Source organism: Penaeus vannamei, chromosome 26 (assembly GCF_042767895.1).
Source record: "Penaeus vannamei isolate JL-2024 chromosome 26, ASM4276789v1, whole genome shotgun sequence".
Classification (NCBI taxonomy): domain Eukaryota; kingdom Metazoa; phylum Arthropoda; class Malacostraca; order Decapoda; family Penaeidae; genus Penaeus; species Penaeus vannamei.
This window is the reverse complement of record NC_091574.1, coordinates 23537752-23550251: the sequence shown is the minus strand read 5'-3', so window position 1 is coordinate 23550251 and position 12500 is coordinate 23537752. Positions and strand designations below refer to the sequence as shown.

At 37.7% G+C, this 12500-nt stretch overlaps 1 protein-coding gene across 4 annotated transcripts in view; it reads right to left on the bottom strand.

The window, feature by feature from the left end:
- The window catches only part of LOC113808297 (serine-rich adhesin for platelets), a 44138-nt gene that overhangs the window by 39 nt on the left and 31599 nt on the right, over positions 1-12500 (bottom strand). For 3 of the 4 annotated variants that reach the window (XM_027359665.2, XM_027359666.2, XM_027359668.2), the window contains exons 7-11: positions 10297-10469; positions 9046-9283; positions 7969-8221; positions 6940-7098; positions 6031-6830 (exon numbers count right to left, since the gene is read on the bottom strand). In XM_027359665.2, coding sequence (XP_027215466.1) covers positions 6268-6830; positions 6940-7098; positions 7969-8221; positions 9046-9283; positions 10297-10469 — 1386 coding nt within the window. In that variant the 3' untranslated portion in view covers positions 6031-6267. Of the gene's footprint in view, positions 6831-6939; positions 7099-7968; positions 8222-9045; positions 9284-10296; positions 10470-12500 lie in introns of all 4 variants that reach the window. The other variant, XM_027359667.2, reaches the window with a different exon arrangement.

Genomic DNA, 12500 nt, shown 5'->3' with positions numbered 1-12500 from the left:
AATTTGACAATGAACTCATGCTATGTTTTATCTTTTTTATGCATTCTAAAATATCCCGCTGTGGAGATTACGGAACTTACTGAGGAGCAGCAGTCTAAATGTTGCTACATCATTGACAATAGAAGACAATATCATACTAACAAAAATACTGCCGTCTAATATAGATTAATCATAATATTTGTAAAAACAACAATCAAAATACAAGTGACAATAATAAAGATAAAAAATATATGTAAATAATAATCATAATATTCATAACAATAATAATAATGATGATAGTATCAGTAAATAATAAAAAGCTGACAACAAAGTGGTTATAAAACATGACAAAAAACAGGAAGTAGGCAAGTCCAGCATCAAGCAAACAAATTACAAAAAATACACTGCCTTATTTCTGGGTAAATGGAAGGAAAATTGGATATAGCTGTATCGTTTCTCTTTTGCATCTCAAATGAAAAAGAAGGAAAATAAAATAACCCACAAACCAAGGCATAAGAATAACTCAAAGTACAGATTCAACACAGGGCTACTGATTAATACTGAGGTGACCCTAATGTGCATCTTTGCTATTCACCGGTTTGTGTTTTATACCAGGAATGTGATGAGGAGTGTGGAAGAGGGATAATGTAAGCTGTCCGTAAACAAAAGTAATGGAGAAGAAATAAGGCACACAGTAAAACAGGGAAGAAAGTCAATCAGATGACTGAAAAAAGTCTGGCAGAAATTATAGTGAAAAGTAAATGATGATTATGATACAAAATAGGATAATGTAAGATGAAAAGAACACACTGTGACAGTTGCTGAAAAAGCTATGAATGAGAATGAATAACTTCACATGGTAAAATGAGTTGCTGACATACTGATTTTACTAAATATAAAAAGAGGATTGTAAAATAATAATATCAATTATTCATTCTGCTTTGTGAAATGCCTCACTCTCAAACAAACCTTTTTAAGGGAAGGAGTCAGGGTTAAATACTGGACTTGCCTCCTGAAGATGCTTTGCTGCAGTAATCGCAGTCACAGACTACATATGTCGACCCTTGATTACCTTAAGACCACAAACTCAATGTAAAAAACATTTTCCCTTGACGAGCAGATAATCTACTATATTTTTGTATTTTATTTTTTCCCATTCACTTTCTAGAATTTATAATCCCAAAATCCCCCCCCCCTTTTTTTACTAATCTTTTTTCATTAAGGTGTTAGAAAATTTGAAAAACAAGTGTCAGGGTATAACTGTAACATACTTCCTAGATTATACATACATATCCCTTGCTGCTGTTTCATAAACACAATAAACTGGTCCTATTAAAAATGTAATAGGAATAAAAAGTCTATGACACTAAGCAGGGAAATTCTTCTCCTTCTTACACTCAGTCTTGGTTAATGGACCACCCTTCTCAACCCGCAAAAAATTAAAACTAAATAAATAAACTGACAGAGGCATTTTTTTTTCATTTTCTTGAAACTCGGTATCAATCACTGTTTACATTTGAGTGAAAGATATTAACAGGGGAGACAGTGTACAGACACCATACAACTGCCATGAAGAGACTATCTTCCCACTGCTGAACATACATGTGTTGGAAAACAATCATAAGCCAGTTCCTTACCATCTCTACTTAAAAGAAAACAAAAAACAGAAATAAGAAAACAGTGAACAATATTCAAAGTTTAAAAATAGGTGGGAATACTGTTAAGAATATGAATGAATAAATTGTAAAATAATGGAAAGAAAACACCCATAGGTTCAATTACGAACACAAGTTTTGTACCTACAAGTAGTTACATCAATTCTATAATCACAGAATAGACTAGTTTTAATCAGAGTAGTTTTGCTGGCCGTTTCACATACATGTACAAAGAGAAAGCAAACCCAAAGTCTGAACAGGATTTTCCTCTTTCTCCTTTATATTTCAAAAGTTATTTGTCACTGCTGGATAACCTCCTTTATATAAAGACAGAGGGACACACATGATTTAGGGTCACAAAAGTACAACTACAACTGAGATGCAAATTATCAATTGCAGCTAAACATCTACCAGTGAAGGTGTGCATTGTCCAGAAATAATGAACAAGCACACTCCACTGCCCTGATGCACACAGTGTTTCAAAATGGAACCAAAATGGCAAGTGCAGACACTCCCAAAACTATTCTTCTTCAATGGGACAACTACTCATGTCAAGTCTCAGTTCATTGCATCACCTTAAACTTGCTCATCATGAGACATGCAAGAGAGCTCTCTATGTATCTCGCTCTATTGTCCCATAAGTAATGCCTCTGGTATCTAAAATGCTAGGAGGGGAGAATCTCATAAAAAAAAGAAAAGAAAAAGAAAGGAGAGAAAGAAAAAGTAATCAAACATCAAATGGCACTGCCTACCGCAGCAAACAGATTCCCACACACAGCATCGCAGTCTAAGTACCTGAACTGCTTTTCTTTGTGATTTTTTCCCTTATCAATATTGCACTACAACAAACTATCAGTCACAACATCAACTGGCAACATATTACACTGACTTGAGAGTCAATTCAGCATTGGCTTTTTTATTGTACTTTGCATGAGACATATCTTCTACAAGATAATGTTGGCCATAGTTTTATACAATCTCTCCTTTTTCCTCTGAAGCTGCTTCTCCACTGCTGGTATTCTTTCGTACAAGTTCCTCTTCCCATTTTCCTCATTCTTTAACAGGGATAGCAGGCAGTAATACCAACAATGACACTTGAACTTCCTGAAACAATGTAGCATACCATGTATCACTTTTAAGGCAAACAAATTTTGGATGGCTCCTGTGTCATCAATTTTACTTGGATCAAATTAGATTGGTATCAGACACACATGTAGACAGATGAAAAATCACTGCATTTCTATGAAGACTGAAATCATCTGCTTGATTCTGATTTTCAATTATATGCTTTGCATAACTGAGTTTGGAGAAAAATTACTTTATTTTGCCTCAAAAGTCATTGCATTTAGAAATCGACTCGCTGTTGGAGTGTCACAGGCAAGTAACTATAAAGCCCAATTCGGATGCTTTCTCTAAAGAGCACAGATTTATGTTGCCTCAGATAATGTATAATTTTAAATATCTATCTAAGCAAAATACAAGCTGTATGAAGGATTTTCTTTCATGTATCAATATTACTTATTACCTGTTGCTCCAGAGAAAAAAGTCACTTCACAAATATGAATCATTGAAGTGATAACAAACTTTTTTAACACCCCAGAAAGTCCAGAAAAAATGGTGTGACTGGTCATTCGTCATCACTCTAGATAAATGTGATATGATTCCCCTGAAAGCTGATGTGACCAATATATGCCCATAAAGTTTTTAGGCATTATCTGGTTTGTCATTTGAAGTGTTCCATGACAGAAAAACAATTATTCACAGAAAGATTAAAAAAAGCAAGTAACATTTTTTCTCCACGAAAAGTTAAAACTTTGCACTTGTATCAAAATTTCTATTATCAATGGAGGCATGAATCCTAACACAAACATTATACTGAAAGCATTTCTGATGAAGTGAACTGCTTGATGTTTGATTCCTGCATACTTCATTTCAATTCTTTCAGAATGTAAAGAGAGAAAAGTTAAAAGATGAGAAGGAGACCAAATGGGTGACTGACTGGGATAATATAAGTGGCTAAACTGCCTGAAGAGAAAACCAGAAGAAACTGGTATATCTGACCATTAGCCACCAAAAACACCTTCAAATATGCAAGCATATCACATCAATTTGACAAACACAATACATCACTCCACCTGTTGGCGATGCTGTGTGTTTCTGTTACCGGACACACGCTAATATGCATGCAACAAAAAGCAACACAGAATATCTGCAGCTGGTTCTCTACCCACTCAATTCAACTGCAAGCTCCATTTTCAACAGCATGGCTGTCAAATTTTTATAAGCTCAGTGACTGTTTGGGTAACCAAGATTTACAAAAGGCAAGAACACTGTTAATTTATCTACTTGTAAAAGAGTAACAGTTGCAACCACTTCTGTTTTGGGAGCCTTGCGGGGTTCCCAAGCAATCTTCTCTGCACGTTTCCCTGAAGGCTTAGTTGTATTACGTATTGGCACTGTTCCAAGTTCATGAATAAGCCCTTAATAATCCAAAATGATTCCATGGGAGGTGAAAAAGGGATGATGAAGATGAGTCTGAAGTTGGTATTGATGAAGCCGGTATAAAAATATGTAAAACTGATATACATCTAAAAATTAGTATGCCAATTAGTGATCAAGATTGAAAATACAAAACACAACAAGAACAAACTGAAGAAGCAAATAGACTGCATGCATGCACATGCATTCCCCCACATACATGCAGATATCTATCTGGATATGAATACACTTGTATCGGTTAGTTGTATAACGCTAGTTGTACTGTTATGCGTGGCTATATTGTGTCCGGTCTGATATGGAGGTAATTTAAGTAATTTACATTTTAATCACATTTTTGTACAATCATGTGCTCAGTTGTGAGTACCAGCTATCCATGTTCTGCACTACTCTATTGAAAGTATCTGTTCACTGAACTATTCTCTTATCACAAGTCCAGATCTAAAACACATACAAGTGCATGTGTTTTTGTAGAGCTAATATTCCTCTAAGCATTGTTTTTCATTGGACTATTCAGCTTTAACTTTCGTATTGTTTTGTGAAGAACAAATAAATGTATTTTGATTACTTTCAAACTTACTTCAATACTGTATACATACACCTTCTTAATAATTTGCAAGAGGAAAATAGTACCCTTTTCTATTTCTCACTTACTTTGTTGCTTTAAAACTTACATAAGGAATCACTCGCTCTTTGTGGATTTGACAGTATAATAATTATAAAATGAAAACTAAGTAAATACACTGAAACATTTTTTCTTTCCAGTCTACATTTTTTTTTAAATTCAAATTCACATCTAGCAAACAACACTCTTTTACTTCTGATTTTCTATTGTTTGGCTATTTACTAGTCACATACTGTGTATTAAAAGTGTATACTCTCATGCTATTAGAAACAAGTACCCTCGTATGAGTGAAACTGCTATGGGAAAAAATCCTGAGTTCCCTAGGCCAATATGGTAAGTTAAAAGCTAATGGTGAGCTTTCCGTGGTACTGCAGATCATGGAGTCATGGTCATAACTCATACATTCCTAATCGTCTCCCATTTTCTCTAGTGCTGAGGAGGATCTTTTGATCGTCTACATTCAGGTCCCCCCAAAACATTTCTTAAGCCAGCAACATTTTAAAAATATTTCTTGTAGCACTTTTCAATGGCAGTAATGAAGAATAAGTACATAAATAAATAAGTGAATATAATAAATAAATAAATATAATAAATATATGAGAATAAAATGTTATAAAAAAAATATATAAAAATAAAGACAATGGAAGCAAGCTCCAAGTCATGAAAATTTGCTAGATAGCTGGGAAGGCTCAACACTTAAGTCCAGAGTCAATGCAAAGAACAGCAGAACACCTAATCAGATTCATGCTCTCATTTACCACACTGCATATCCTTACCAGCTTTGACCACTGTATATGGGACTGCAAAAGGAGAACCATCACTTCCGCGTGTATATACAAGCTAGGTATTTTCTAATGTTCACACACACATTACATAATGATGCTCATGCTTTCCACAGGTTGTGCACATTTCATCAGTGTGGCTTGAACCACTACCCAAATTCTTCTTGCTATTTGCTCTAAACACCTGCATCATGCAGCATTTGTTGTGTTTGCTGTGAAGTGGATCATTAGAAAAATGTGTACAACACAAGACTGCTAGGTAGTTGCACTGCATCAGAAAGATCTAGCCTCCCATTCCTTACTACCAATCCAAACACTTCATCTACCTCCTCCAAATAACTACTTTGACTTTAGTAATACTATATGATAGCTACTAATGTGCCATTTCAAAGTATATACTTGAACATGGAAGAATACAATTTTCATTAAAAAACAATAAATAAATAATAATTTGATAAAACCTTACAAGAAGTGTTTTAACAAAGTGAACAAGCCAATTATGTACAGTTTATTAACATCACTGTTACACTGTTGACAAGTAAACACACAACTGCACAGGAATATTTCATGTTAATCACATTGTACCTTTTAACCAGTCCTCCTCTTGATATTGTACCGATGCTTGCCATAGCAAAACTCTCAACTAGTACAGTATTTCTTTTTTCAAATATATTTTTGGGCAGCAAAAGCAGATAAATCTGCAAATAATTCAAAACTTTTTAAAAAGGTCTTATTTTAGTGGTGAAAGAGTGGCAGTGTCTGTGATGATCCCAGGTCGCTGGTTCAATATATTTATTTTACACTCGGGTAACGGCGGTCCTGCTTCACAAAAATCTGTATGATTTGTGGCATCACTCGCCTGGGACATCAGAGAACTGTCACTGACATCACCCACTGGCCCAGAGCCTCCTGTCTCTGAGGCGGAAAAGGAGTTGCCTGCGTTGAGGTCAAATCCCGCAAGGTTAATATTGTTTTCCTGCACAATGTTTGATAGTGCCTGAGAGATGGTGTTAAGTTCTTGTTGGTTGAATGAGGATGAGATGATTGAATCTATGGGGATGTTTCCTGCTACTAGGTCATTAAGGGTGGATTCATCGAGGCTAAGCGTTGTGCCTTCCTCTACTAGTGGCGGTGTGGGCGAGGTGGTGGTGGCAGATGCTGCAGCTGGTGTGGCTGCAGCCGGGCTGCTGCTAGGAGGTGGGGAGTCTGCTGTAACCTCATCTTCTTCACCATGATCTGTCTCCAACTCAACTTTCTCTTCACTTGCAACAACAAATTCTCCGGTTTTACTTTCTGTAAAAATAATTAAAAACATGTTACTACCTATGTGTCTTAAACTCAGCTAAAAACAGTCAAGAAGATGAAATCAAAATATCAACTCATAATGTACACAAGTACAAACCTGGTGCATCGAAGAGCTGAGTGAGCTCATGATCTGGGATGCGATTCAATACATCCTGGAGATCATGTGGGTCAAGAAGACGAGAAGCAGCATCCAGACCTTCTACCATCCCTTCCATGTCATCCTCCAGGTCGCTTGCTTCCGCTTCAGCTACAGAATCTGTCAACCAGTAGTCAGTTAATAAAACCCATTTTACCCTATTTTCAAACTCTTCACAGAAAAACCTCGCCCTTGAAAACAGAGCTGTTCAACCTTCATGTATGTGGTACTGATATCTAACATTTTAAATATATATAACCTACAATCATTTTCAAATCAGAGAAAATTGCTCTGCAATCAATACTCTGCAAATAAGCAACTACCCATGATCAAAAAAACTTCAAAAACTCCCACCAATCCCCGAGAATCTCTCTTTTTAACCCAAAGAAGGACACGTTATTTTTATTTTTTTAAGAAAGATCATACTGTATGTACCTGTTGATATGAACAATAAAAAAAATCATCTCTACCTACCTCAAGTGAAAATTATGGGAAGAAAAGAAAAGAAACTTATGAGAAGAAAAGAAATAAAAAAAATTATAATGCAATCAAAATTCCTGCATGAAGTGGGTGTAAGGCATCACCATACCATACAGAATCCCATTATCAGAAGGGCTGAATTTTTTTTTCATGTCTAGGGGCATCTGTTTCTGCCATAATACATCAAGGCAACTTAACAGGATCCAAGTATCTGTGCTACGTGCAACAAAGCTAGCTCATTGATATGCAAACTAAACAGTTCATTATTTGACCCTGACTGCAGTCAATGAGGAGGTACAGCCCTTCAAAGCCCTTGTTTGCTCAAAGACCATATATGCCAAAATTGTAGGTAGTGGAAAAAGGTAAGTTTCTATGCTTATATTTTATCACTTAAGCAGCTGGCTGTGGGCAATGCCTAGCACTTGTTTAGGAATGGCATGGGTACAACCCATCATCACAGGGTTCAGGACTTTGGAATTATTAAAATGAGACTTTTACAATTCAGCTCACCTGTACAAGAGGCAGCAGAGAAATGGGGTGAGGTCTGTGGGGTTGTGGGTGATGGCTGTGGTGATGAGAGGGATGACTGGCTCGCCATAGGAGGTCTGACACTTGTCGAAGGGATCACCGAACTAGTGGAGTTAGAGGACCGCCGTCGCTTTTTGCTGCGTTTCCCATATCTTGATAATATTGGCATCTTGTTCTTTTTGCGAGATCTCTTAGGTTTAGGAGTCTCTTCTACACAGCTTTTCTTACAACTTTCCTGTAGAAAATTTGTAAAAGACAGTTTATACCTGCCCAAGCTTTCCTTTACAAATGTTCCTACTTACCAGTTTATGTCTACCAATTTCAGTTTCATTTCCGGTATACTTTTATGTACTGAATTTCTAATTTCTTACAATTGTAGCAAAGATTAAACCCTACGATCCAGATGACGTTATAGTCCCGTCATGGAAAAATCTGGGTCAAGGGCTAGGTGATGTGAATATGCCATCATCGGACAAAATGGCCACAAAGGCCAGGGTGACAGAAAAGACTCACCATGAGTGCACAAACCTCTAGGAGGTTTGGCTCATTTGGCTTTAGCATTATTCCCATCGTTAAACAAATGTGGAATGTAACATGTGTCAGGTTGTATTACAGAAAAAGGAAAATTACGAAATTATAAGATGTATGACACAAATATCCCAATGTTCCATATTATTTACTACATGGAGAGATGATATGGAGTCTGTGCAAGGAAAATAAGCTATTACCATCTGGTTAAAGCAAATCAAATGACAAATATGGACATTGGAAATGGCAAAAAAGCTAAAAGTTTACACAAAATAACTTTGCAAAGAGGAAGCACAGTCTTGTCACCGCTCATGGGCGTTCGCACATGCCCGGCCTATGCACTGTATGCCCAGGATATTGGCTACTTATGTAACCCACTGCCTTTACTTTTGGCACCGTGATTTCCGTGATGCAATCGGATCTAACGGGTTAACATAACATATAGATATACAAAGTTAATAGATACTGGATATTACATAATTCCTCCATTAAACTCTTTCTAAAAAAAAAGATTGCTCTGTTTCCACTCACCCTCATGCTATGCTGGGGACAGAGTGGAAGCTCATGACACACATCGAACACAGGGATACGACATGGTGTGTTATCCGAGTGCCGAGCAGTACAATGCGTGAACAGCTGCTGGTCCACATTGTACATAATGTGCCGTATACAATGTCTTGTCCCTGGCAAGGAAGCATCACCACATGGCCCACTTCCTCCCCCATCATCGTAGGCGCAGTCACGACGAATCAACACAGATGACTTAAATCTTGAAAAGAAAAACACTAATGAGTATGGATTCCACAAAATAAATAGGTTGTATACATAAAAATTTATTACTGCACGTAATATTATTTATTAAAACTTCATGTAGACATTCAAATTTAAACTCTTCACTTTTTTGCTAAGAAAGTATCATCAACTGATGCATAAATAACGTGTAACTTTTGAGAGAGAGAGAGAGAGAGAGAGAGAGAGAGAGAGAGAGAGAGAGAGAGAGAGAGAGAGAGAGAGAGAGAGAGAGAGAGAGAGAGAGAGAGAGAGAGAGAGAAAGAGAGAGAGAAAGAGAGAGAGAAAGAGAGAGAGAAAGAGAGAGAGAGAGAGAGAGAGAGAGAGAGAGAGAGAGAGAGACAGAGAGAGAGAGAGAGAGAGAGAGAGAGAGAGAGAGAGAGAGAGAGAGAGAGAGAGAGAGAGAGAGAGAGAGAGAGAGAGAGAGAGAGAGAGAGAGAGAAAGAGAGAGAAAGAGAGAGAAAGAGAGAGGAAAGAGAGAGAGAGAGAGAGAGAGAGAGAGAGAGAGAAGAGAGAGAGAAAGAGAGAGAAAGAGAGAGAGAAAGAGAGAGAGAGAGAGAGAGAAGAGAGAGAGAGAGAGAGAGAGAGAGAGAGAGAGAGAGAGAGAGAGAGAGAGAGAGAGAGAGAGAGAGAGAGAGAGAGAAAGAGAGAGAGTGTTTAACCCAAAATGTATTTCCTAATTTTGCAGGAGATGGGTGTTAGCCTGTTAGTCCTACTGAATGGGGTAATAACTTTCCTCCTATTAATCTGTCACTTATGCTATCTGAATCATCAGTTGTGTGCTTTTGTTTCACGTGGGAGCAATTAAAAAACCTTTCCATCATATGACACACACCACACCTACTAGCTCCATGTCACAGTTACTTTGTTAATTATTATAAATATAACAAGCAGAACTAAGGGAAGTTAATCCTGGCCTGTAAATATACCTATGTTATCTGAATGAAAGGAGAAATAAATAACTGGCACCTGAATTTGCAAACTGACACTTACCTAGATTTCATTTTAGGAGATTCATGTTCATTCTGTGAATTCCTAAACAGACAGCAAGCATTAGCAGCTAAGCGGGGATGAGTCCGCGCAGCCTCTACGAGAGACTTTGTTAGCGGGCACTGTTTCAGAGCCTCCCACGCTCTCTGGTTGGAACGTAATCGAGATGCTACAACCTGGAAATAATTACATAAATGAGTGAGGTAAAAAGAAATAAAAATAAAAATAAACAATAAAGATATTGATACATAATAATGAAATCTGTCAATCTAAAACTGTACATCAGTGTTGCAGATATCAGCTGTAATTATCTGTTAATACATCTGTCCAAGATAGCAATGTTAACACCAATGGTATCAGGAACATGAACTGTTCACTGTAGTTCTGTTTTGTCAATTTTGTTTACAAATAGATGGCTTCATAAGTGCTTACTCACCAATGAGTCAGGTATGAAGCCTCCCTAACCTCACCTGGTTATCCCTTCTTTGACAGTAGTGAAAATAAAAACTTTTCTTTCTCTAACTTCAAGCAATGGGATAAACAGGTGAGGTCAGATAGGCCAAGTAACTGACTCCTTGGCAATTAAGCACTTCTGGTGACATCTGTGTATAAACAAAATTAGCAAAATAAAGTAACTGTTGCCAGTGCCTATATATATACACGACCAGCATTAACCCATTCATGCCGGTATATTTTGAAGCTAAAAATAAAATATTGGGGGTGGCTACAAAATCCGCTGGCGGAGCTTCCCCGGAGCCTGTCCGCGGCCCTCTGCTGCGTCAGAGCGTGAGCCCCGATACAGCGTCACACTGGCGGGACGCCAGGCAATGTTTATTTTTTCACCCGTTGCTAATGGGTTAATACATTAATCCATTGAATCCAGTTGTGTCACAGAAATCACAGTGCTGAAAATGCTGGCAGCGGGTTATGTAAGTGACCAATATTCCCGGTGTGCTGGTTGCAGAACAACAGTGTGCGAACATCTATGAGCAGTGAGAAGCCTGTACCTTCCTTTTGCTAATTTATCATGTGTACTATTTTAGCTCCCCCCCCCCCCCCCCATTTTCCAATTTCCATACTTGTCTTTAAATTTGCTTTATCCAGATGGTAACAGATTATTTTCCTTGCACAGACTATATCACCTCTCTATGTGGCAAATAACTCAGTGCAAGTAGAAAAAAAAAGAGTAACGTTTGTTTATTTGTGTCATGTATCTTATTCTTTTCATAATATTCAATTATCCATAATACAATCTGTGCTACCAGTCACAGCGGCCAGGCATATGAAGCTGAGCATGGAACCAGTTACAGCTTATGAACTTTACCTTCCCTATTTGTTTATCAATGGGAATAATGCAAAAGCCCCCTTCTAAGTGCTAAATGAGTCAAATCACACTCCAAGAGGTTTGTACACTCATGTCTATTCCATCATCCTGGCCTTCCCTCATGACGGCAGGTTCTTGTCACCCAGCCCGCAGCGATTTGGCCCCATGATGGCAAGCTCGCATCACCCGGCCCTCAGCCCAAATTTTTCTGTGATAAGACCGTAACATCATCTGGATCTTAGGGGTTAATAATATATTACTAAAGAACAATCAAATTACTGACAAAAAAATTTGGCCTGAGTGGTGGGTAACGTGGACAGACCGTCATGGGAAAATCCGGCTGTGGGCCTGGGTGATGCAAACGTGCTGTCATTATTCTCATCAATAAACAAATGTGCAATGCAGTTTCCATGAGCCTTGACTGGAAGAGCGCCAGTTCTAGGGAGGATGACTTTTCCATGCTCAGCATCAAATTCCTGACAGCCATGACTGGCAGCGTGGGTTGTTTTACAAATAATTAAGTATTATGAAAAGTAACACACTTGTCTTTTTCTTGCACTGACTTACGGACTACCTAGAGGAATTATATTACCATCTTGATAATGCAAATCAAATGAAAAATAGGGACACTAGAAAATAGCAAAAAAGCTTAAAAATGCTTATGCATAAAAAGAGAAAATTATATCATAACGGGAAGGCTTAGCCTTGTTACCACACACGAGTGTTTATGCTTTTGTCAGAGCAGTCATTCACGCACACGAGTGTTTGCGTGTCTGTCGGAGCAGTCATTAATATACATGAGTATTTGTGTGTCTGTCTGAGCAGTCGTTCAAGTACATGAGTGTCTGTGCGTCTGTCAGAGCGGTTGATCACATACACGGGT